The sequence below is a fragment of the Rhododendron vialii genome, chromosome 11a (genome assembly GCF_030253575.1).
Source record: "Rhododendron vialii isolate Sample 1 chromosome 11a, ASM3025357v1".
Lineage (NCBI taxonomy): Eukaryota > Viridiplantae > Streptophyta > Magnoliopsida > Ericales > Ericaceae > Rhododendron > Rhododendron vialii.
This window is the reverse complement of record NC_080567.1, coordinates 31,333,112-31,356,710: the sequence shown is the minus strand read 5'-3', so window position 1 is coordinate 31,356,710 and position 23,599 is coordinate 31,333,112. Positions and strand designations below refer to the sequence as shown.

Sequence of the window (23,599 nt, the reverse complement as noted above, 5' to 3'; positions counted from 1 at the left end):
GACGATCCGGATTTAAAAAAAACTATTCGTTGGAAGAGTTAACTATTTGCAGGAAGAGTTTTTTAAAATTTGGACTATTGATTGCCGAACCGGACGGTTGAGATTGTACGGAGCTGTGAATTATTTATGTTCTTTTTTGGGTAAGTTATTGTATTGATGTTATGGGCTTGTTTGGTTATAATTTTGCAAATGATAGAAAAAATATGGTTATCGACGATGATGACAGAGAGAACACGTGGAATACAAGAAATCAATGTATAACTATATATAAATGTATTTAAAAAAATGAATTAAGAGATTACGTAATTAATTAAATAAATAAATAACAAAAACAATTTGTTTAATGAAGCATATAACCCGGCATAATCTTCGAAAGATAATTTTATGTTCCAGGAATAATGTTTTTCCCTTTCATAAAAATGTGTGAAATCCATATATACTCTTGGAGATAGGGCCATCATCATACAAGGGAGAGAGCATTGCTCTTGAAGCGCGCATACTCTTGGAGATGGGGCCTAATTTGAGTGGTTGCCGGCGGAACGATTTATCCCGCTAAACAACAATTTAAATGCTAATTGCTTTTATAAAATCTCCGATGAATTGTATTTAAATGCATATCATACATTAAATTTGAGCTCGATTAACCTTATAAACTCCATAGAATTGGTCAAATAAGAACATGATAGCAGAAAATGTGTTGCTCTCACAAATTACCAATTCGATTGGCCCATTTTGCTCTCTCAAATAATAAGTACTTAAAAAATAAGGATATATTTTCAAATTTAAAAATAACGAGCTAACAAAAATAATTTTTTAATTTTTTTTGCAAGGTTGAATAGATCTCATCGACATCTATCACATAAAATTCATATGAAATATTTTTTAATTTCAATAAATCAATCATTTTCAACTTAAAAATTATAAATAAATATTTTTTTAAGGGGAAAAAGCGGAACACCCATCCAGTGGCCACGCCAGCTCTATGGCATGCACTGGCGTCACATGAACCCCACCTATAACCCCGCAAATTCCCATATCTACCGAGTATACGTTTTTTCATCTTTTTGGAACATCTGTAGCGACATGCGTGGTGAAGAAAAGTCAAAGGCTTTGTTGGTTTGGTAGTTTTGAGTATTTTAGTTTTAATAGTGAGTAGAAAAAGAAATAGAGTAATGATTAGAAATAGGGTAATGAGTGGAAAGAGATAAAGAGAGAAATGAGAGTGATAATTAAAGAAATAAGATAATAATTAGAGAGAAAAATAGGATAATAATTACAAAATAAAACTAAAACTTTTCTAAGCTTAGAAACGAACAAGGCAAGTCTTTGAACCATAGAAGGGGTTTTTATTGGAGAAAATCTTTGTAGGTTCGTAAATCTCGCATTCGTAGTTGACGTGTGAATCTACGTGAACTGGAGATGTGCAATTGGTTGATAATTAGGTTAGGTAGAGAAAGAGAGGAATGATTTAGCGGGATGAAGGAAGAAGTAGGAGGACAGAAGAGACAAAGACAATGTGTCCCTTATCTTTTTCACGTGAGTTATAGACAGCTTTTCCAAGATGGATTGGGTGAGGTCAATCTGAGGAAGAATATTTTCCTTCCTCAGAAATCAGTGCCCACCACTTTCTTTCCTTAAAAAAAGTTAGTTTTGTCAAATCAGAGGGAATGTCTGGTATTTATAGATACGTGGGCCTTGGTGAGATCCATGACGGTCTAGTAAAATTCCAACACATATTACTTTTGTACCTCCAAGTCGCGGGGTGATGTCACCGCGCGTGAACTGACCCTCCGGGCGCGCTCCTCCCGCGACGAGACCTCCTTCCTACCATGCCACTAAATCCCCCTCAATTCCCGAGGAAGCAGTATTGTAATCCCACAACGATCATTTCGTCTTTGAGATTCCTCTGGTCCTGCCTTGTGACGAAAATATGACCCTTGACGTTTCGATGAGATCTCTCAATTGGAGTATTTTGGGGTTGGTTTCTTGACCCGCACGACCCCACCACAATGGTTCTCGTGAATTACTCTACCTATGAGAGTTTTGTTCGACTTGCGGAATTCGTTGTCCTCCCCTGTGGGTGCCTGGCTGCGTGTCACTTTTTTAAGCCCCTCCACATGTCTTTCTGTGGTTGGTTGATCAAATTTTTTTTTGAGGTTAACGGTCATAATTTTGACCGCACCTACAATTATGACCGTCCAAAAGTGTTTTGGACAATTCGGATGTTAAATGAAATTTTTCTGAGAAAGAGTTAAACTTTTTCTCTCTTTTTATTGACGTCAATTGTAAGAGTTCAAGTCCATGTCTTCTCATTCGTTTTTTGTTCAAATAGTATGCTTAACCTATTAATTACCCTTCTATATATTTATGATACGATGAGAACCGTAATTTAGTTTCTCAATTCCATTATAGAGACCGATAATGGACATTATGAATGTGATGCTACAAAGTTATTCAACGACACCACTAATCACAATTCCTGCGGTCGCCTCTGATCTTTACCATCAACAATACTCTTTAGAGCTACTCAAAATTAGGTCCCGTTTCACTAACTAAAATAAATACTTTTTTTTGAGTGATAAAAATAATAACTTATTTCGTAAATCAAAACATAAATACTTAAAAAATAAGAACGACTTTTGTGGAACTATAGGCGCGCAAAAAGACGGCATAAAAAGACCACATAAAGATCAACTTTTGTGGCTGGACCCATTATGCTCGTGTCGACTTTTAAGCCTCCGGGTTTGAAAAAAGGAATAAAACATAGTGCTCTGTACTTTTCTCATGTGTAGACTAGAAGAGGTCCTCCTTATGTTTTGTCTTTTTAAGAATTTTTTTATTGACTATTGCCTCTATATTTCATTTCACGGCTGGTCCAAAACAAAAGATGCCTAATTTTCGCTGTGTTTTTTCAAACTTGTTTTGAGAAGAAAATTTGAATTCTAGGGTCTTCCCTTGTGTATGGGAGGTTTCCTTCTTTGTTTGCAAGGAAAAAGTAGTTTTCTTATATCCATACACATAAGAAGAAGAATTTTGACAAGAGAATGCTAATAACAGTCCGTTGGGCCGTCAATAAAGAAGAAAAAAGATATACGCACAAAATAAAAAAATATTTTCTATGTGTTCAAATGTCTTGAAAAGTGTTCAAATATCACTCGACAGGTATAAAATTTCTCGTCCCAACCAAGAACAAACTCTATTGAGGAACGGAAATTTTCAAAATTCGAAGTGCAAAATATCTCCATCCCTAATATTAGGAGGAAAAAAAAAATCTCCAACCTGAAAGGTTCACTCCAAACACGGATTGGCCTTACACGTGTAATTATCAAGTGATCTTGGACCACCGTTTGTGGTGTCCCAACATCTTTCGACATCGCACATTCGCTCACGTGAGAATCGTACATTTATTACGGATCGAATATGGATGTGATGGTAGAAAATATTGAAGTATCATACGGAGTTGCAAAAAAACGCACCCGAACCATCCTCTTCTCTTTCTTCTTCTCGAAGATGATACTACATTGACCCATTATAGGTCTTGTGTGGTGGTGGAAAACCATTGAGCATCACTCGATGGTGTTTTAGGAATTAAAGAATTAAATGGAATTCCACTTGAGTGAAAATAGCGTCCCACCCTGATTTCATTTTCAAGTCTTCTTTTTATCAAGAGATTTCATTTTCAAATCTGAACACAACTGATATGTCAACAATGATGCTCATGAAGAATCTCTTCATACATTCGCGCACAACCGTGATGTTGGTTGTGCGCGTGATTCTATCCGTCCAGATGTGTTTGGACGGTCTAGATTTAAAAAAAAACCTCTTCCAGAGAAAAGTTTAATTTTTTTGGGAAAGAGTTTGAGTTAATCCTGACCATTTATTATAGCAATGGACAGTTAGAGATTGGTTGTGTGTTGTGTTTTACACAACCGTTGTGTGTGTAGCACTTTTGCAGTATATTATAAAACAGAACGATTTCTATTAAAAATGTCTAGGCATAAACGATAACAACTTCTACAACTGTTAAATCAGTTCCTTTAAAATTTGTGGTGGTACGATTAGGAAAATAAACAAAAAAAAATATTTTAATCACTCTTTCCTTATTTCTTTTTTTTACCAAATCTCTCTCTCTCTCTCTCAGAAAATGGTTCGAATACTTTGTGAAAATGGAAAAATTGATATAAATTTGAAAGCAAATATGTTCATGCACGGAAATTAGTAAAAGAAAGTATAAAATCGATGTTGAAAGCGCCTTTTAGGCACAAACATTAATCTGCTAGTTTCATACATATCCGCAAACGTACATATGGGTGCAAACAAACGAGCCCTTAGTCGTAAATCCACCACTACTGTAGACTCTGTAATTGTAAAATTGAACGACTCGCAAATTAACCGGACGAGCTCTTAGTCATAAATCCACAACTATAGTAGTTGTGTAGTTCTCGAAGGAATCCGGCTTAATTCGACGGTCCATACAATTTTAGTAGTCCCAAACATTTATTGGTAAGTGTCTGATTGAAACACATATATATAACTTGGCAATATTGGGTTCCATTGGACTTGATCTAGCGTTTCGGATTTATTTTTTTCAAGATAAAAATGTTGACTAAGCACTTAATAATATCTGATTGAGCTAATTTTTTTTGCATAATTGTTTTACTCAACGAATTCTCTGAAGTGAATGTTTTCGATAATTGAAGCGAGACCGGAGTAGAGCCTGCTCATGCAGGACAGCACCAACCCCTACACTCTCTCCTTTTGTGGGAATTAATCAGACGAGCTCTTAACTATAGTTGCGTAGTTCTCGAAGGAATCCGGCTTAATGACTCAAATTTTGACAACCCAATAAGAATCCTTTGCAAATTTGGCCCATATGCTATTGAATGGACGGTTGAGATGATACTGCTTCCTACAGTCCAAACCTGAATTACAAAGATCTAGAAGCACCCAATATTTAGGGCTGTCCAGGGCTCCACGTGACCCGACCGCAAAAAACAAGGTGGACGGTTCTGATTGGGTATATCGGGTGGGTTCGGGTGGAAATTGGTATTTTTTTGGGTGATGACTTAAGTATAAATGTAAAAAAACCCCCTAAATTTTACCCAAATCTGATTGTTCTCCCACAGTCGGACAGTCTCACTCCCACCTAAGTATCGTAAATCACCGACTCTTCGGTTATACTCCTCCTTCATTTTGATTAGTCCTCTTTCCCTTTCTCAATCAATCCCCCAACTCCCCAAGAATCCCAAGTCTCTCTCCCAGAGCCGATTTTCGATTGTGACTACATATGGCTATTGCTGCAATTTGCGGTGCATCACCCGAATCCCAAGTCTCTCTCCCAGAGCCGATTTTCGATTGTGACTACATATGGCTATTGCTGCAATTTGCGGTGCATCACCCGAATCCCAAGTCTCTCTCCCAGAGCCGATTTTCGATTGTGACTACATATGGCTATTGCTGCAATTTGCGGTGCATCACCCGACTGAACCCGCCTGCTCCAATCCGAATCCAATTCGGTCGAAACCCGACAAGAGTTTTGGTCGGTCTCAGGTTGACCATTTCTACAACCAGACCGAAGTTCGGCCGGGTCAAACCCAACCCGACCCAAAACGACCGTGGATAGACCGACCCGATTATATTCTCCCTTTCCATCTCGAGAATAAATTTTACATGGACCCTCTGTATGTAAGGGAGGGTCCGCCCAACCAATTAAAACAAAACATCTAAGCTTTTGCTCAGCTCTGAGCTGGGACAATCGGCAATTTTTTTATTCTTTTTAAATTTAGGATTTTTTTTTTGCCACGGCGATATTCATCGCGGGGGTTAATGGGGGTGTTAGAGTTAGCACGGGGAGACCAGAAGCTATCCATAGCCCTGGTCCCCTAAAGGGCCTGCCCTCTGTGGGGCTCGAACCCAAGACTTTTCACAAAGGAGAGGCAATGACTGACCAACTGCACTAAGCAGAAACTTAATTATGAAGCAGAAACTTAATTATGAGAGCTTTAGAGACAAAATTTAATTATGACAATTTAGAATAATATGATCAGAATAACAAGATCTTCGCACGGGTTTAAACGAGTTGAAAATTGGAACACTTAACTTTTTAACTATATTTTTAATATATAATTAAACGCTTCAATTTTTAATCCATTTAAACTAGTGCGAAGATCTTATTATTTTGATCATATTATTCTCAAGGGTCATAATCAATTTTTATCTCTAGGGCTCTCATAATTAAGTTTCTGCTCTATAGGGTCCCAAACAAAAGAGTAGATACTTAATTATGAGAGCTCTAAAGATAAAAATTAATTATGATTCGTTAGAATAATATGATCAGAATAATAAGATTTTCGTACTGATTCAAACGGATTAAAAATTAGAGTCCTTAATTTTTTAAACTATTTATATATCAAAAAATATGGTTAAAAAGTTAAATGCTCTCATTTTTAATCCGTTTGAATCGGTGCAAAGATCTTGTTATTCTGATCATATTATTCTAAAGTGTTATAATTAAATTTTGTCTATAACACTCTCATAATCAAATTTCTGCTTCTTAAAATTTTAAATTTAAAAAAAAAATACCGATTGTCCCTGCTAAAAAGATGAGCCGTCTTGTTTTAATTGGTTGGGCGCATGAGGGTCCGTGTAAAATTTATTCTTTTCCTTCTCTCTCCGCAATCTTCACAGTCCACGAGGAATCCTCTCCTCTTCCCACCACTACATAAATATCTCCCACTCTTTCATTGCCATTGCCATCTTCACGACCTTTACCAACCAAAAAGAACCACTTCATTCCCCCCAACAAAAATGTCGACCGCCACCCGAATCCTCATCTCCATCTTCGCCATCTTTTCCGTCGCCGGCGCCGCCCACCACTCCGCTCCGCCGCCGGCGCCCGACTGCTCCACCGTGATACTGAACCTGGTCGACTGCTTATCCTACGTCACGAGCGGCAGCACGGTGAGCAAGCCGGAGGGGACGTGCTGCTCCGGGCTCAAGACGGTGTTGAAAACCAACGCGGACTGCCTGTGCGAGGCCTTCAAGAACAGCGCTCAGTTGGGTGTCACGTTGAATGTCACCAAGGCCTTGGATCTGCCCTCCGCGTGCCGTGTCTCCGCTCCTTCTATCAGTAACTGTGGTGAGTAGTCCCCTTCGATTTTCCTCACCTTCTTTTTTCTTCCCGGGATTTTTTTAGCGAGAAACGTTTCTTCGGTAACTCAAGTGGCGTTCTTGGCCTGAGACTTAGATTTTAGCTCCTTCAAGTTTTTCAGGTTTGATTCCTTTGCCAACAATTTTTGGGCCAGTGGGAAGCCAGGATTTGGTTAAGGGGTTACACTTTTTGATAAAAGGACACAAATTTTTGTTGCATGACGAAGAGAAAGACAGTGTGATGTAAAATCAGCTTTTTCTTGAGTCGTTGTCTTGAAATCAAAGTTACACAGAGATTGTTATTTATGACCCTGTTCGTTTAGAATTCTGAGGTTTTAAAGAGTAAGACGAGGGAAAGATAGAGAAAATTTATTGAAAACGTGCATAGAGGTTTTGATCCAAACTGTTTACTGTTTAAATTGCTACTAGTATTTTTTTTGTTGTTTGTGTAAAAAATGGAGTTGTTCAGAGGACCGATAAGTACCAAATCGACTTCCGTTAATATAAAAAAATTGTTTTCCAGAACCGGGTTGGCATGTGCCACACCCACCCCCTTACCTCCACCCCTGCTTGGGGCGGCCACCTCAGAGGGATTGCAGGGATTCGTGCGCACAAGATGTTCCGAACACCTTGCATTACCAAATAAAAAAAATTCCTTTGGTAGCCAAGGGTAATTAAAAAAAATTCCTTTGGTAGCCTAGGGTTTGGTCGCCAAGGGTAATTTTGGATGAAATTTCGTCATTCTATCTCTTTTTCTGTCTTGAGTTTTTTTTATTCGATGAATTCGAAGGGAAAAAAAAGGGACTAATTTTGACAGAATATTCAGAAAACTAAAAAAAAGAGAGTTATCTTTTGACTAAAGTTTCCTCTGTATTGATCTTTCTATGAATTTTTAGGCTAATGTTTTGCTTTACTTTTTAAATTCCCTGGTGAATAGTAACCCCGCAAATCCTCTGCACCTAAATTTGCATGCAGCCATGTACATGTGTATTTAACAAAATTCTTACTTGATCCAACAACCGGAAATTCACCGGAACTGGGTACACAGGAATTTGAAGTTTAAAATGATTCAATGTTACAAAAAAGGGTGAAATTATGATTCAATGTTACAAAATATTTATGAAAGACATAAAATTTTAGTTAGTTTCTGGGTTGACAGGCCAAAAAGCAACTCTTTTTAACCAAATCACGGAAAACTTATTTTTACCGGAATAGAATGCCCCTTTTGTTGTGTTTGTTTACAGAGAATTTATTTTTACCGGAATATGTTTTTACCACAAAAATCTCATAATACAAGCCAAAAAAATTCAGACGTTCAACCACCAAATAAATTCATATGTCAGGCCATGAAAATTCACATTAGGAGCCACAAAAATTCGTATGCTGCGTACCGTACACCCCAAATCCTGGCAGCATACTTTGCCTCTGCTTTATGTTCTATTGCTGGAAAACATTTTAGCAAGAAATTTTGGGTTGGGATTTTTTGAATTGACGAAAATGACCATGTGTGGCCTTTTAGCAACTCTCTACCTACTGGAACTTTTGCCAAAATCTTTTCCAAAATGATAATCCGCTTGGGCACCTTTGTTTGCTTCCCAGGAATTATTTTGTTAGTTCTTTCTAGCTTTAAGAATTCAAAAATGCTACGGACAAGTGTTCGGTGTGTGTGTGGATCTGGACATATATGTGTGCGGATCTGTGCACCTCTCTTTTGTGCACTTCCGTGTCTATTGAATTGTCAATTGTGGTTACTTTAAAGTGACGTTCTTTCTCTAGGCAAGAGATCTCTCGTAGATGCTTTTCTGTGTATGTGCAAATTCATGAATGTTTGGCTTAATTGGATGTTCACGATTCCTGTAATTATTTTAATTATTATTTTTTCTTTTGCAGTGAGTGTTGCCCCTGGTGGTGCTCCAGGTACGTAGTGCTCTGACCTTGCGCTTCTCATATGACATTGGAGTCAGTTTTTCTTGTTACATTTACAATTACCATAGCTATGCTATGTTTGGGTGCACTTTGTTTGTTAGCTTTGACGATACTTACAATGGAAATCCTCAAATCCCTGCCTTCCCCTCCTCTCATATGGCACAGGACTATAATCAGGAGATTGGATGTGAAGGTGTTTTTTTTAATAGGGAAAAGGTGAGAACTTCGTTAAAGGCTTAACAGCAGTTTACAGGATACACACCCCCAAGCCAAAAAAACAATAGAAGGCTGGATGAAGGTGAAGAAGTCACGTCTAGATAGATCGCAGAACTGTTTTTAGTAGCACTTCGCTTCCAATAGTTCCCACCCAATATAGGAGGCTAGGGAATGCTTAAGCTGTGGGTCCTCTCTCACCTCCTAGATGCTCTGAACAATTTTCCCTTCGACAAATGGTTTAAATTGATTGTTTCCCAGTATTCCAGACTTCCTTTGAAAGATCTTAATCCAAACATATCGAAATGGGTTTGTAGTTGATTCTGCAGTTCCCTTGCGTGTCAATAACAATAGGATTTAGCCATTTAGGCATATCATTGCTTTCGTTATACAAGTTTATTTTAAGGATGTTGATTTCCTCAGATTCCTCCAAGCCAGGTTGTAAGAATATCCTACCTGTAATGTGACATCCTATGAGATCCACTTGTTCCATGAATTTTATGACAAAGTATGTTCACCCAAACAAAATATGTTCACCCAATATAGGAAGACGGAAGTCGAACATGTGTTGAACGCATGTTGAAAAATTTCAGATTTGCAGGGTAGCAAGATGCATGGGCTGATCTAAACTTGTCACCTATAAGGGCAACAGGAGATTCCTGCAGCCATGGTTAGAGGAAATCCCCGTCCTTAGATTAATGTCCATGGGAATTTTTGGGCCTCTTTTACTTTGGAGGGTGATACTAGGGCTCCCATTAAAGAGAAAACGAAAAAGGCACTTGCACTCACACCCTTTCATTCTCATGTGTGGAGTTCGTGTACCTTTTGATTTGGAGTAAGTTTGTCATTTTTCCATTATGAGTAATTTAGCAGGAGTGTATTCTACTCAACACAAACATAGGCCAAGTGTTCTTGGGGCCTGTAGGGTCGAAACCATTTGGTAGTTCTAGTTAGGGAATACAAAGCGCCAAAGTCACTGAATAAAACATTCTTCACAGAAAAGGAGCACTAGTGAGGTAACAAGCTTGTTAAGTTAGAGAAAAAACGGTGACCCGAGTTTTGGTTGTTGTAAATAAGAAAAGGCGCCTAAACTTGTCCTACTCATCTCACTGGTACATCGGAGAAATAACACCTATAACAGTTGCTAGTTTAAGCCATGGTTGAACAATGCCACGGTTTTTTTTCTGTAGCATTCTTGTCTTTTAGAATCTTGGTAACTATGACTTTTCATAAACAACTATTGATTCACAATTTGTGATGGATAAAATTGAACGTTTCACTGCCCCATCACTGATTTTCTATTCAAGTTAGTTTTCACTTTTACACATTTTAGGATGATGCAAAGGTTTTTTTTTTTCTCCCTTGTAAAGGGGGTGCCTTGTTAGCTCATGCTCTTAGCCACGTTAACAAGTGAATACTGATTATACTTTTACATTCCAGACAAGATGGGGTAGGTAAAGAATGCACAACTTTTTGTTGCTTTGATTTGATAACGTTAGGCCTTAAGGCAATAAAGACACGCATTTCTTTTTCCATATCAAGATTCAAGACTCTCGTAAAATCAAAATAAGGTGCATGGTGTTCATACTGTAGGTTTTTGACTCCATCAACATAATGGCATACATGCTTCCCACCTAAGGAAAAAAGAACAATTTCTACTTCCATTCTGACTAGTGCTTTGCTTATCAAAAAAGATTGCTTCCAATCCCATCGCCCGTTTTGAGTTTATTTACCTTTAATCCAAGCATAGAGTTGGAATTTAATTTTGTTCATCCTCCTTAGAAGGGGGTGAACATTACCCTCATTTTTCTATTGGTTGAAATGGTGTAGATCCCACCACAAAGTGATATCATGCTTATCAAAAAGTGTATTGTAGGGGCGGGATCTACACTATTTCAATCAATAAGAGGGAGAGTATGAACAAAATTATGAACAAAATTGCACTCAGTTGCCTCAGTTTTAGAGGCGCCAGAATGTAAAGTCACCCTCCCTAAAAGCTATCATAAGCACTCCCCGAAATGAGGATAGATTAGAAGCTGGTCCTTGTCTTTCTGTCCAAGCAAATCTATTTGCATTAGTAGAATAATCTATTATATGTTTGGTGATGCAGTTATGGCACCATCCCCAAGCTCAATTCCAGGCGTGCCTACTACCCCAGCTGCAGGAACGAACGGGGGTGCTCCCACACCTACTTCAGGGACATCTGATTCTACTGGTCTTGCAATTTCTGTTGGATCTCTTCTTGTGGCACTATTGGTTTCAGTGCTCTCTTTTGCTTGAGCAACTTTTGGCAGTTTTTTTGAGGTGACGAGGAGAGGATAGTAGTGGAGAGTCTTTTTGTGATGTTTTGTTTCTAGACTTGTCATTGCATTAAATGATATTGATTCTGTGAGGTCCTTTTGGATGCTATATTATATATATTCTCAGTTTTTACATGTTGTCTCCTGTTCCAACAATAATGTATTGTCAGCTTTTAAAAGAAACCACAATTTGATGCATTGCTTTACTTTGTCCATGTCCGGTCTGGATTCGTTCACTAACTTCAGTATTGTGAATTCTTTCAATTACCCTTTACGAGATTTTATATTTTGAAATAGTTGCTCAATAAGTTTTAGTAGCCGTGCTAGTTCTATACTCCATTATTGAAAGGCTGCAGAGAAATTTAAATTTCAGAGCAGAATAACCTTTTCTCACTCTTATAAAACCCAAAGAATAAAAGCCCCATACAACTTTTAGAACTTTACAATGTAAGGAAAACAAACCAAAGAACACCACACTGATACACAATGAAAAGTAGTGGCAGAGCTGGAAAACAGCATCACCATGGCCCTGCTTTCCCCCAACAAAATGATTTTACAACACCTTTACGCACCAACCCCACTATTTTGCCAGCCCCCCACCATATCCATTTAACAAAAATCACCACTGCTATTCACAAATTCTCTGAGATACTCGATAAGCAAAAACTACAACACTAGCAACATCACCGTGACATCAAAGCACATCACAGAGCGAGAAACAAGTTATTGAGTCGACAAGGTTGTGATCTCTTCAAGGTTCTTCCGTCTTTGGAGCGTACATAAGCACCACATCTGCTACCGTGAGGAAGATCTTGTCTTCTCCTATCAAGTTTGCAAAGCCAGATGCATAGAGTTTATCCATCACAGCTCGCCCAGGATTCGCCAAAACAAGCTGTTAAAAGAAAGTCAAAACAACAAAGGTAATACACAAGCATTTTAATTTTTAAGTATTTGGTAATCTTCACTATGGATTTGAAAAAACATGCTCTAGTTTGAGTTCTACCTGAATTTCTCTCTTTTGGAGGGTTCGGTATAGTTCTTCCAAGGCATGAATGCCGCTGGTGTCTATATCAGTAACAGCTGCAAGATAAAAATCATAATCCCAGGTCAATACAAGTTGTTAAAATTCAGTTTTGGTTGGATTTCTTTTTTATAACCGATTATCCGAACCGAATCAACCGATGGACTGACTAATCGGAAGTACCACTCCCACTGTCCACTAGGGGGCCTAATTAAAACTGATAAAAGGCCTTGTATGAACTAACCCAACACAATAATTGATAGCACATTGGTTGCTAGGTGACTACTACTCTGCCAATCCATGGGGATTTGATTGAAAACACAGGTTTTTTTTCGAGTTCTACCTCAATTTCTCTCTTTTGGAGAGTTCGGTATAGTTCTTCCAAGGCATGGATGCCACTGTTGTCTACATCAGTAACAGCTGCAAGATAAAATCATAATCCCAGTTCACAAGTTGTAATAATTCAGTTTTGGTTGGAACTTATGTATTTTAATAACTCGGTATCTGCCCCAATGGCCCGACTAAGCCGATGGACCAATCCCAAATCCAACCGTCCACTTGCGGGACCCGATAAAAGCCAAGACAAAGCCCTCTATGAAGTGACCCAGCACAGGAATTGATTGCAAGTGAGTGGGATTTGATTCAGTCCAGCTCTAGAAAAAATTTCCTCGGTACTCTATTTGCCTGGTGACTACCACTGTGCCTATCCAAGGTTTTTGGTTGGAAATTACTATAAGAGGAATGGAAAATCACTTACGTGACATTTCAACTACTAGATACTGAATTCTGGTTTGCTTATTTGCTTTCACTTGTTCCTCCTCATCTGTTAGCCATCTCAAAATCCTGCAGAAATTGGGTTTTATTAATCAAGTTCCAAAAGTTAAACGATGTTATGACCGTATTTTCCTGTCTTACAAATACGCCTAACATTCAAAGTAACCATCTACGATTGAGCAAAATGGAAAAGTGAAAGCATATATTTACAACCTAAGAAACACGGCCACTGACACTAACATGGACACGGTGGGGGACGGTAGAATGTAATATTAGGATAGAAATTTATTTTCGTAAGAAAATTCCATCCTTCCATATTCATGTAACGCAAAAACCAATCTTCCTTCTTTTATGTCTTTTAGTATTTCAGTCTACCCAAACATATGGTAACAACCAAAACTAAAAATATATCTTTACGACTCTTATTGTTGTCCTTCCAAAAATTTACAAGTAAAACGAGGGTTTTATTTGGTCAAAATTTATTTATTCAAAGTTCTTTCCTAATACTATTGGAATATCATACCCCCGAGATAAGGTTTCACTATTATCAATTGATCCTCATGTTTCCATCTGTGTCCAAGTTGAGACACAGGGTGTTCTCGATGTGTCCCTAGACTCCCTACTTAAGGATAATTAAATTTATGGACACGCCATGTGGCATGTCCCATACCTGTCCCCGACTGTGTGTGCCCGAAGTGTTTGACACATATGGCAAACAGTTAGGAGTGTTGGTGCTTCATCGTCTACATCTCTGGTTCCCAAACTGAAACCTCTTTAAGACTATAGTAGACCACCAATAAGACTGTTTGGATTATCGGTGTCGGTGCTTCATCGTCTACAACTCTAGTTCTGTTTATGCCCATTTTTGGCACCGCGGATTGGGCTAGCCGTGATTGGCCATTTAATTAATTCTTTGATTAAATTGGGCCGAAGCTGGATAATTGATTGGCGATTAAGTATTGGGCCATGAGCTTTTCCCATTTGGGCCCAAGAAGAACGTAGCCCATGAGAAGAACGTAGCCCACAGTTTTTGGGAAGGAAGCCCATAGTTTGGCCCACGAAGAAAATGCTGATTTGGCCCACGAAGTGCAGCCCATGGATTAAGGGATTCGGTTGCTTGGCGGTTATTTCCCTCCAAAGTTCAAAGGCCAATTGACTTAGTCAGTCAATTGGCCATGTGTCAAGCTAGCACAAAGAGAGGGGTAGTGGGAAGTTACTGCCACATCACCCATGAACCCTTAACTGCCAAGAGAACTGCCCATTATATTGCATGCATGAAAAGAGGGAGCATCATGAGACACATGTCAGCTTGTGGTGCAAAGCAGAATTCGGATTCAGGCCTGAATCAGCTTACTGCTGTGCCTATAAATACAAGTTCACAAGATGAAAAACAGGTCCAACACCAATCAAAGCTCAACGCTTACAACCAAAGCCTTCCTAGTGAAGCATACTTTCCTACTTTTAGCAAAGTAGATTATCGAGTACCTCGTGCTCAAACCCCATTCAAACTTACTTCATCAAGTAGTTTGGATCTTTTACTTTTCTTGTACAAACTTTATTATCCTGGAGTAATAAAGTTCACGTTTTACGTTCCATTTCCTATACGACTAGGAAATTTGAAGTCCACGACCGTGTGGCAAACCACGAACCATTTGTGATCTTTAACCTTTGGGTCACACGCAATCACTCCTACGTCAGAAGTCAAGATTCACAGGAATCTTCATCAAAAGTTAGGCGCTACAAGTCTTGGCACGCCCGCGCTCAACGCATTCATGCCTTTGCCCAAAAATGACAGTTTTCAAGTTCCCAAACTGAAACCTCTTTAAGACTACAGCAGACCACCAATAAGACTGTTTGGATTATCAATTTGTAACAGGATTTATCATGGAAGAGACTATGATAGGGAAAATAAGCTTGTTATTTTATCTTTTCCTTTCCTTCCGTATATCCCTTTCCAAATTCATGATACAAACAAAGCCGAGGGACGAGACCGTATTTCTGGATTTACAAGGGTATACAGGAAACCACAGTAATATCTTTAACATCTCTAATCATTATGATATTGTCTTTTGTCTTCAACTTTTCCTTTCACTCAGCTGTTCGCTCTGCAAATCCATGAACCAAATGCAGTCCTTTTTTTCTCCTTTTTCGATACAAAAAAACTAAGTTCATACCTATATTTGAAAAGGAAAAACTCCCCTGCACCGTTTGGAATCAAATGGAGAATGAGTATACAGTGACTTCACAAGATTGAGAAAAAGGCCAAGAGCATCAATACCTCTCCTTGACATAGTTGGAGTTTGAGAAGTAGATTGCAGAATCAACTCTCAAGATTAGAATTCCAGGAACTTTTGTTGCATCTGGGTATTGATTTATATTCCTGTAAACACTAGTCCTCGGGAGCTTCCCCAGTAGAGCAATCCGCGGCCTCGTCACTTGCAGCAGGATTTTAGCAAAAGAAATCCCAACCTGTCACATTAAAACATGCATGATTAGCAAAACAAGAAAATGCAAGTCAAAACATACACAAGACAGAAACTGTTTGCCTTCTTCCTTACAGCAATCAAGAGGCCTATCTCAACCGAAACAAAAACCACACCGAAGAAGGCTCCCATACAAGCAATAAAGTCTAATTTGTCGATCTTCCATATGAGGATCACAGCTTGAATGTCAATTAGTCCTATCACGGCTGATATGATGATAGCAGAAATAACGGCATTTGGGGTGTACTTAAATAGGGGGGTTATCACTAACAGAGTTAACAATAGCACACACGACATCACAATGTTGGAGACGGCTGTATTACATCCGGCCATGAAATTAACTGCCGAGCGAGAGAATGATCCTGCCAAAATAAGTTTTAAAAAAATTGAAGTTTCCGGAATCCAATGGAATCTTCGTTAAGTTGATCATCACAAGCGTAGATTTATTTGCTGAAATTTGCTTTTACCTGTGGCCACATAACAAGATGTCATTGAGCCAATGATATTCATTGTTCCTAATGCTACCATTTCTTTGTTTCCATCAAGATGATAATCCTTTTTCGCTGCAAATGTTCTTCCAATTGCTATGGATTCCTACAAACCAAAATATCTCCATTAGAAGCTCTATTGGATTAGATATGTCGTTCTTGTAAGAAACATTTGAAATGCTTACTGTAAGTGCTATCATTCCTGCCACAACCCCGATCCTGAAACCTTTTAGAAGATATCCGCCCGTGAAATAAATTTGATTTGCAGAAGCTGGATTCACGCCCTTTTTAATATGGTTTACCTTCCAAATTTTGATGATGATTGTTAGCTAAGGATTACCCACATTTGAAAACTTGAACACCTTTAAAGGAAAAGGATTTTGATGAGTACTTACAATTTGAACACCATGCTTGTCAGCATGGGTGATGAACACGAAAAAGGTTGCGATAATAACAGAAATCAGTGGAGCAATTGCTGGTACCCAAAACCATTTTCTGTTCTTCTTTCCCTGTCCCAGTTAAGCAAAGAAATTAAACACAAGCCTACCTACCACAGAAAAACTTTAGGAGAATTAAGGGTAAAGATTGGTCTGCAAATGAACCGAGTTGTTTACGAGCAGCTCCAGGCTCGGCTCAGTTAGTTTAGTAAAGCAGCCGAGCTCGAGCTAGCCTTAGATCGGCCAATCTAGATAAGCTTGGCTTGTATATATGGGCTTGGCTGGTTTAGTACTCGAACCAAGCTCGAGCTCTGAAAAATACTAATCAAGCTTGGGCTTGAATATTTTGGCCCAAGCCCAGTTCGAGATCACTGGATTTCAAATAAGCTGAGCTCGAACACCTTAAAGCTGAGCTCTGCTTGTTTCCAAGCCTAGGCGTGAAAGGGAGGGAGCAGGAAACCTTACAATGTATTTGGTAATCAGAAGAAAGGCCAAGAATGAAACTCCTATGAGTATTGTTTGCCAGTTCCACTGCAAGGATAAAAAGAACACAAACCAAAGTAAATAAAAATGTTGCACTAAAGGCATAGAGAAACAAGAAATAAGTTTTTTAGGTTGCAATAACTTTCTGAAACTCTGTTTCACTCCTGATTGCATAAATGGGACAATTAGGTAAACTTTTACATTTCCTAGCTGAGAACTGAGCTTAATGAAACTAAGAAAGGAGCTTAGTCTTACCCCATGATGTACTGTAGTCCATACTGAGCGCATTACAGAAACTATATCAGTCTTCCTTGTGAAGGTTTTTATGCCTAAGAAACCTTTAAGCTGTTGAAGACCAATAGTAATGGCAGCTCCAGCCATAAACCCAACAATGGCGGCATGTGACAGAAAATCAATCAAGAAGCCCAATCTGAAAACGACATGCCAAGTCAAATCTACAGTTCTAGCTTTGTTTGGTTGACCAACCTCACATGGGAAGAAAAGTATAATTTGTTAAGAATTCCTCTGTAAGTTCCTTCCCTTGTATTATGAAGTCTGTTTGGAATTGTTTTCATTATCCAGTTTTCCGATACAAATACAATTGAAAGTTTGAAAATACTCATCGTTGGCATGTTGGTTTCATTTTTTTGTTATTTTCGTCAAAGTGGGGTTTGTTTTTTTAGTGTTTTCTATTATCAGAAACAGCTTGCCAAGCAAATTTCTGCTTTAGTAGACATGAGATAAATTGTCCAATAAACTCGGCCTTTTTTGAGTAAGCCAATTCTTTTGGGACCTTGCACATCCACGCTTTTTCCTACTCAAAGATCAGCCCTTTATCTCTTTTCTTCAAATGAAAACAAAAATAAAAAACGACCATTATACCAAACATGAATCAACCAAAATTAAAGTGACAGCTGATTTCTATTAAAGAGCCAGACACAATTGGTCGGAATTGGTTTGCCAACCAAATTTGTATCAATATTGGGTGAAAACAATGAAAACGAAAAAAATCGTAGGAGACACAACTTTACTGTCAAGTGAATACCAAAAATTTGGAAACAGGACCAAAATGCCCAAGAGGCAGCGAAGGAAGAAAACCACATAAAGTCATGTAGAAGGAAATCAGGATACCTGAGAACCCCTAACGTCACTTGAGTGATTCCGGCGAAGAATGTAGCCGTGAATGCAAGTCGCCGGTATTCAACCTTATTAGAGGGGTCAATCTCATTCTGCAGTAGGGTTCCTAGCAGAAGAGATACCACTGCCACTGGTCCAATGGCAACATCTCTTGAGCTACCCATAAAGGCATAAACCAGAGGTGGAACAAAACTACTATCTGTATTATATGAGGAAACATAAACGATTCAGTTAAGTTAACACAACAAAGGAAGTTTAGGTTTTTCATAAGTAACATGAAGACTCACATAAACCATATTATATGAGGAAAAGGATATAATTCAGTTGAGTTATAATGATAATTGAAATATTTGTCTCTGACAAGTAACATGAAGACACTCACATAAAGCGTATTGGGGGTCAAGATTTGCAAGCTTTGCATAACCAATATCCTGTTTCACAATGTTAATGAACTGTTAGAAATTGTCTGAAGGTTGTGTTTGGATCATGGGAAAATGACAGCTTATTTCACGAAACAATTTAGTTTCGTCACTTCATTAGCTTTTGTACCTGAGGAATAGCAAGGCTTGCAATGGTGAGACCGGCGACGAGATAACCTTTGAATTTAGACAGATTGTAATCCCTCCCCCATTCAAGAATGGGAAAAAGGGCTTGGAGGCCAAGGACCAACTTTCGAGATTTTGGTTGGTCCTTAAAAGGGCGCAAGGGTTCGTCATGGAAGAAAGTTTCCTTCAAAGTAGATGTGACCTCTTTCAAAAGTTTCTGCTTTGGAGGCACTCCCACCTTGTGAACATAAGGCAAATTCTCCACATGGTGATGCGATGAGGGTGATCTCGTAACATCAATTCCTACCTCATCAGTCACACGGCCGCTCATTGTGGCAAGGCACTTATGCTCACCTTTGTTACAAAACAACAAACAGATGGGAAAAATGGACTGAAGTCAAAATGCATACGATATGATCGTTCCATAGACACATCAGCCATTGTTCTATTATCATTGCTACTTAAACTATCAAATAGTTTCCATTATCTGTTGATGAGAAATGTGAAAGCTAAAATGAAAGGAAAAGGGAAAAGATTGGCGTATAAATTCATCAACATTGGCAATCCACAAGTGGTAAAGAATCAATCTTCCACTTGAGTAAGGAACCATAGATTAGCATACCTCAACAGAATCATAAAGAGCTAAAAGCTGCAAATACTACAGTATAGAGCAAGTATATGACCACAACAAGATTGTGCTGTGCAGCAATTAATTACCTTATCACTATGTAAGAAGAATTGTAGAGAATGCGGGTATGATATGGAACACACTCTTCTGCTCATATAACCATATTAAGCAACTTAGAGCAGTTAAAAGTCAACAGAATGAAAATCGCCTGAAATTTGCATCATTCATAATTCATAGACGAAATAATGACCTAGATCGTTCCCACACCTACATACACTGCCCAAACCGGATAATTAGAATTTAGCTCATCAAATAAAAGACACCAGTGTTATTTAACAAGCAATGATGGGAGGAGATAATATTGTTATCCGTAAACTCAATTTGGTCAGAGGTTTAAAAAAGGATTTGGGGGGAGGTGCCAAGTGTTGACATTTCTTGATGAGGTACCCCTATCCAAAAGCCTTGAGGATACAGCTAGCTTTATCCTTTGACTTGGTTGCAATTATATTTCTTCAAAATAAAGCAAGCTCAATTATATTTCTTCAAAATAAAGCAAGCTCTAGTGGTGCTGAGGGTAGAAGATTCGAAAATTCACGAACGAAATGATTGAGAATTTCATTCACCGTGCTCAACCTAGTAAATGCAGTGATCGTTTTTCAATGTTCTTCATACAAATCATCACATCTCAGTATCGCTGCACTCAAAAGAAGAACTTGGTCCATTCTTTCTTTCTTTTTTTTCCCAAATTCAAATGTGGTTTCTTTATGAAGTTTTTGCTTAATTGTCATGGCTAGCTGGAGAATTCTATAGCGTGATCAAAAAAGAGAAAAAACTTCAGATGTAGGAAACTTCAATACAAACTACTTCGGCATTTGCACTAGATGCAGTTGAAATGCTATTGGCATTTGCAGTCTTCGGCCTTTATATAGCCTGCATGAGTGAAAAATTCACTGTTACATTGCAGGAAACTACCATCTTTATTTCTTTAGGGAATATTGATCAACAAGGATGTAGTAACTCACAACAAGATGCACCTTACAATTTACAATGAGAAAGCAAAGTAAAAACAATGAACAAGAAGGACCATGGAAATTAAGATGCCATAACATAATTAGAATTCGACACTTTGTCATTTGCTGAGGTCAGTATGCGGTTAATTGGAGGAAATTAAGATGGCATAACATAATTAGAATTCGCCACTTAGTCATTTGCTTAAGTCAGTATGCGGTTAATTCGAGGCTTGGTATTACAAGAAAAAATGGTTCTAAAGCTCCTTTAACTGCAAAATTCAAAAGTAGGGTTGTCCAAGTAAGTGAGTTTATTTTGCAAAAGCAAAAATGAAAAGACATACAACTTTGATCTCACTTTCAATAGGAAATCCGTTTACTTCTCATTAAAGAATTTTGACTTTCATATAGACGAGCATTGAAGGGTAGCCCTGCGCAATGGTAAGGTTGCTCCAATGTGACCCCGTGGTCCCGGGTTCGAGTCTTGGAAATAGCCTATCCGCTTGCGAGTAAGGCTGTATGCATTCAACCCCAAGGGGTTGGTTGGCCTAGTGGTTAAGGCCTGGGATTGGGGGTTTGCTCCCTTTTGAAACCTCGCGGAGCATTTTCAGCAGCTTCGAGTGGGGCCTCCGCTAGTAGACGGTGGGTGGGTTTATGGTCTCCCAGGATTAGTCGAGGTGAGCGTAAGCTGGACCGGACACCTGATTATCAAAAACAAGTTGCATACATCCTACTCTTTTCCAAAACATGTAGTAACGGAGCCTCGTGCATTGCAGACACAACTACAAACATCTTGTTTTTCTCTAGAATTGGCAAGGCCAAGTGCTTCGTAAGCTGACCCGGACACGAAAGGGTTTGCAAGCATACAATCCCACAAGAACAGAAGAGTCGGGGGAATAAAAAGAGGTGTGAGAATGTGCATCTTTCAAAAAGTCTTTACCTTTTCTTTGCACTCCTCCTCTCCTACTTTGTGAACAGAAACCCTTCCAGAGTGTCTCATTCCTTCAACACATCAAAATCGTTCTTTCAGAGACTGAAAGGGCAACAATACGTCAACCCACTTGCTAGTAAATTACTAACCAGTATATATAATGCGTAAAGGTCAAAACTTTCTGAAGATAGGAACGCCAACCCTTCATTTACGCCACTTTCGTATGTCAACTCTGCGTTTGATCCAATATGTACGGAATTAAGTAATGTATGCGGAATTTCGTTAGATTTGAGAATAAGCAAGAGGGATACCCAGATTGAGTCCAGGTTCATTGAATCTAATTAAATCCTGCTGGATTTGTCGGGTTTTTCGTGATTGAAGTTGTTGCAGAATGCAGACTTCGTGGGGAAGGACCGAAGGAGCACTGGGAGGAAGTGAGCTGAGGGCAGTTGTGTCTCCATTGTACTTTCATTGCATATGGGTAAAATTTGATTCCGTACACCAATGATAGGTATATTACCTAGTTAAAAAGTGCAAAATCAATTTTACCTATTCATTTTATTTGTTTTTTACTTTTTACTTGCGCATTACAACAATTTTCTCTATTACTTTCTCCATCACTATTTAAGAATTATATAAAATTGGGTTTGGTTCTTGGAAGAGAGAGAAGAAGACTGGGTTTGGTTCTTGGAGGAGAGAGAAAAGAATAGGCGTGCATCAGAGAGATATATTTGTTTATTTTTTCCTTTGCTACAGTGCCTAGCTTCTTTTGGAGAGCTACAGTGTCCATTTGTAAAATACCTATGCTGATAGCTAGACTGGTGCAGCTTTCTTTTTGAGAAATTTCTCTCTATTTTACCTAAAAGTGTGATACAGAGAAGCAGGTGTACATGCTCTAAGCATTTATTCTCCTCTCCGAGGCCATATACAGGATAGAATAAATGAGATTTAATTTGGCCAAAAACAAAATAAAAATGAAAACGGAGGGAGTTCTGTGCAACTTAAAGGGAAAATTCAAAAAAACCTCTCAACTTTTTGACAACTTGCAAAAAAAACACCTGGATTTTTACTATTGACAAAAAAACACCTAAACTTAGCATTCCGTTAACAATTAGGCCCCTGCCGACCAATTCCGTCTAGTCCTAACGGATGGAGTTAACGAAAGGCGTTAACTTTTTATTTTTTTTTACTTTTTACATTCAAAAATTACTTTTAACTATTTCTTTTTTTATTGGTAAATAAATATGCAATAAAGTTCTTTTGTTTCTTACTACTTATCAAAAATTACTTTAACTCTATTTTTTACTATTTACAAAAATAACTTTAACCACCATCTTTTTTGTTACCTTCAAATTTTACCTTTCCCCTTCTCTCTCTCTCTCTCTCCCTCTTTTTTTTTTATAGAACTTTAACCCCACTCTATCAATCAACTGCCAAAGCTCTAGCTCTAATTTCAGAAATTCAAAATTACTTTTAACCTCCTCTTTTTCAGCATTCTTGTTTTTTATATTTTTTACTTCCAAAATTACTTTTAACTCTTTATTTTTAGTAGTAAATAAATATGAAATAAAGTTTTTTTTCTTACTATTTATCAAAAATTACTTTAACTGTAATCTTTACTATTTATAATAATAACTTTAAGACCCATTTTTACTTTCAAATACTCTCTCTCTCTCTCTCTCTCTCTCTCTCTCTCTCTCTCTCCACTGATGAAAATCCTCCCCCCTCTTCTCTCCATCGATCAGTTTGGAAAAATCCAAAATTCCTCTATCAGTTGGTTGTGGGGTTAAAATTGAAAGTAAAAAAAAAAAAAACGGGGCGGGGTGCAAGGAAGCAGGGGGTGTTAAAATAATTTTCGAAAATAGTTAAAAAATGGGGGTGAATAATTTTTGGAAAAGAGTAAGGAAAAAAGAACTTTATTGCATATTTATTTATAACTAAAAAAAGAATGAGTTAAAAGTAATTTTTGAAAGTAAAAGTAGTAAAAAAAAGAAAAGGTTACGAAGACGAGGTTAAAAGAACTTTTGAATTTCTGAAATTGTGGCTAAGGGTTAGGCGGTTGGTTGTGGGGTTAATT

At 38.1% G+C, this 23,599-nt stretch overlaps 3 protein-coding genes across 7 annotated transcripts in view; 1 reads left to right on the top strand and 2 right to left on the bottom strand.

Annotated features, from left to right (window-relative positions):
* The first annotated feature begins 6,629 nt into the window (after positions 1 to 6,629).
* LOC131308879 (non-specific lipid transfer protein GPI-anchored 31-like) lies at positions 6,630 to 11,786 on the top strand. 2 transcript variants are annotated; one of them, XM_058335922.1, is made up of 3 exons: positions 6,630 to 7,138; positions 9,040 to 9,066; positions 11,399 to 11,786. In XM_058335922.1, exons 1-3 carry the CDS (start codon positions 6,634 to 6,636, stop codon positions 11,566 to 11,568), a joined length of 702 nt encoding a protein of 233 aa, XP_058191905.1. In that variant the 5' UTR covers positions 6,630 to 6,633; the 3' UTR covers positions 11,569 to 11,786. The 2 variants fall into 2 exon arrangements, with proteins under 2 accessions (XP_058191905.1, XP_058191906.1); XM_058335923.1 differs by lacking the exon at positions 11,399 to 11,786 and adding an exon at positions 9,882 to 11,389 and having other exon boundaries at positions 6,654 to 7,138.
* LOC131308875 (sulfate transporter 1.3-like) lies at positions 11,395 to 21,979 on the bottom strand. 4 transcript variants are annotated; one of them, XM_058335915.1, is made up of 16 exons: positions 21,834 to 21,979; positions 21,672 to 21,754; positions 21,532 to 21,593; positions 18,961 to 19,310; positions 18,794 to 18,842; positions 18,406 to 18,610; positions 17,530 to 17,704; positions 17,257 to 17,322; positions 16,750 to 16,863; positions 16,540 to 16,656; positions 16,334 to 16,460; positions 15,942 to 16,228; positions 15,662 to 15,852; positions 13,367 to 13,452; positions 12,592 to 12,668; positions 11,395 to 12,480 (listed from the first exon to the last, which is right to left on the bottom strand). In XM_058335915.1, the coding sequence occupies exons 2-16, from the start codon at positions 21,728 to 21,730 to the stop codon at positions 12,340 to 12,342; spliced, it is 2,106 nt and encodes a 701-aa protein (XP_058191898.1). In that variant the 5' UTR covers positions 21,731 to 21,754; positions 21,834 to 21,979; the 3' UTR covers positions 11,395 to 12,339. The 4 variants fall into 4 exon arrangements, with proteins under 4 accessions (XP_058191898.1, XP_058191900.1, XP_058191901.1 ...); XM_058335917.1 differs by lacking the exon at positions 21,672 to 21,754 and having other exon boundaries at positions 21,834 to 21,966; XM_058335918.1 differs by lacking the exons at positions 21,532 to 21,593; positions 21,672 to 21,754; positions 21,834 to 21,979 and adding an exon at positions 19,674 to 20,426.
* The window catches only part of LOC131308877 (sulfate transporter 1.3-like), a 30,355-nt gene continuing 18,150 nt past the window's right edge, over positions 11,395 to 23,599 (bottom strand). Inside the window, exon 14 of the transcript XR_009194589.1 lies at positions 11,395 to 12,150. The gene's annotated coding sequence lies outside the window, so the exon portion shown is untranslated. The remainder of the gene's footprint in view (positions 12,151 to 23,599) is intronic.

What these genes read in the sequence shown, in the direction of transcription:
- LOC131308879 (XM_058335922.1), top strand. Translation starts at nt 6,634, where the DNA reads ATGAGGGTCCGTGTAAAATTTATTCTTTTCCTTCTCTCTCCGCAATCT. An exon ending in TCCTTCTATCAGTAACTGTG is followed by an intron (nt 7,139 to 9,039) that starts GTGAGTAGTCCC and finishes TTTCTTTTGCAG; the next exon opens with TGAGTGTTGCCCCTGGTGGT. An exon ending in TGCCCCTGGTGGTGCTCCAG is followed by an intron (nt 9,067 to 11,398) that starts GTACGTAGTGCT and finishes TTGGTGATGCAG; the next exon opens with TTATGGCACCATCCCCAAGC.
- LOC131308875 (XM_058335915.1), bottom strand. Translation starts at nt 21,730, where the DNA reads ATGAAGGGTTGGCGTTCCTATCTTCAGAAAGTTTTGACCTTTACGCAT. An exon ending in TTCTGATTACCAAATACATT is followed by an intron (nt 16,864 to 17,256) that starts GTAAGGTTTCCT and finishes TAACTGGGACAG; the next exon opens with GGAAAGAAGAACAGAAAATG. An exon ending in CAGGAATGATAGCACTTACA is followed by an intron (nt 16,461 to 16,539) that starts GTAAGCATTTCA and finishes TTTGGTTTGTAG; the next exon opens with GAATCCATAGCAATTGGAAG.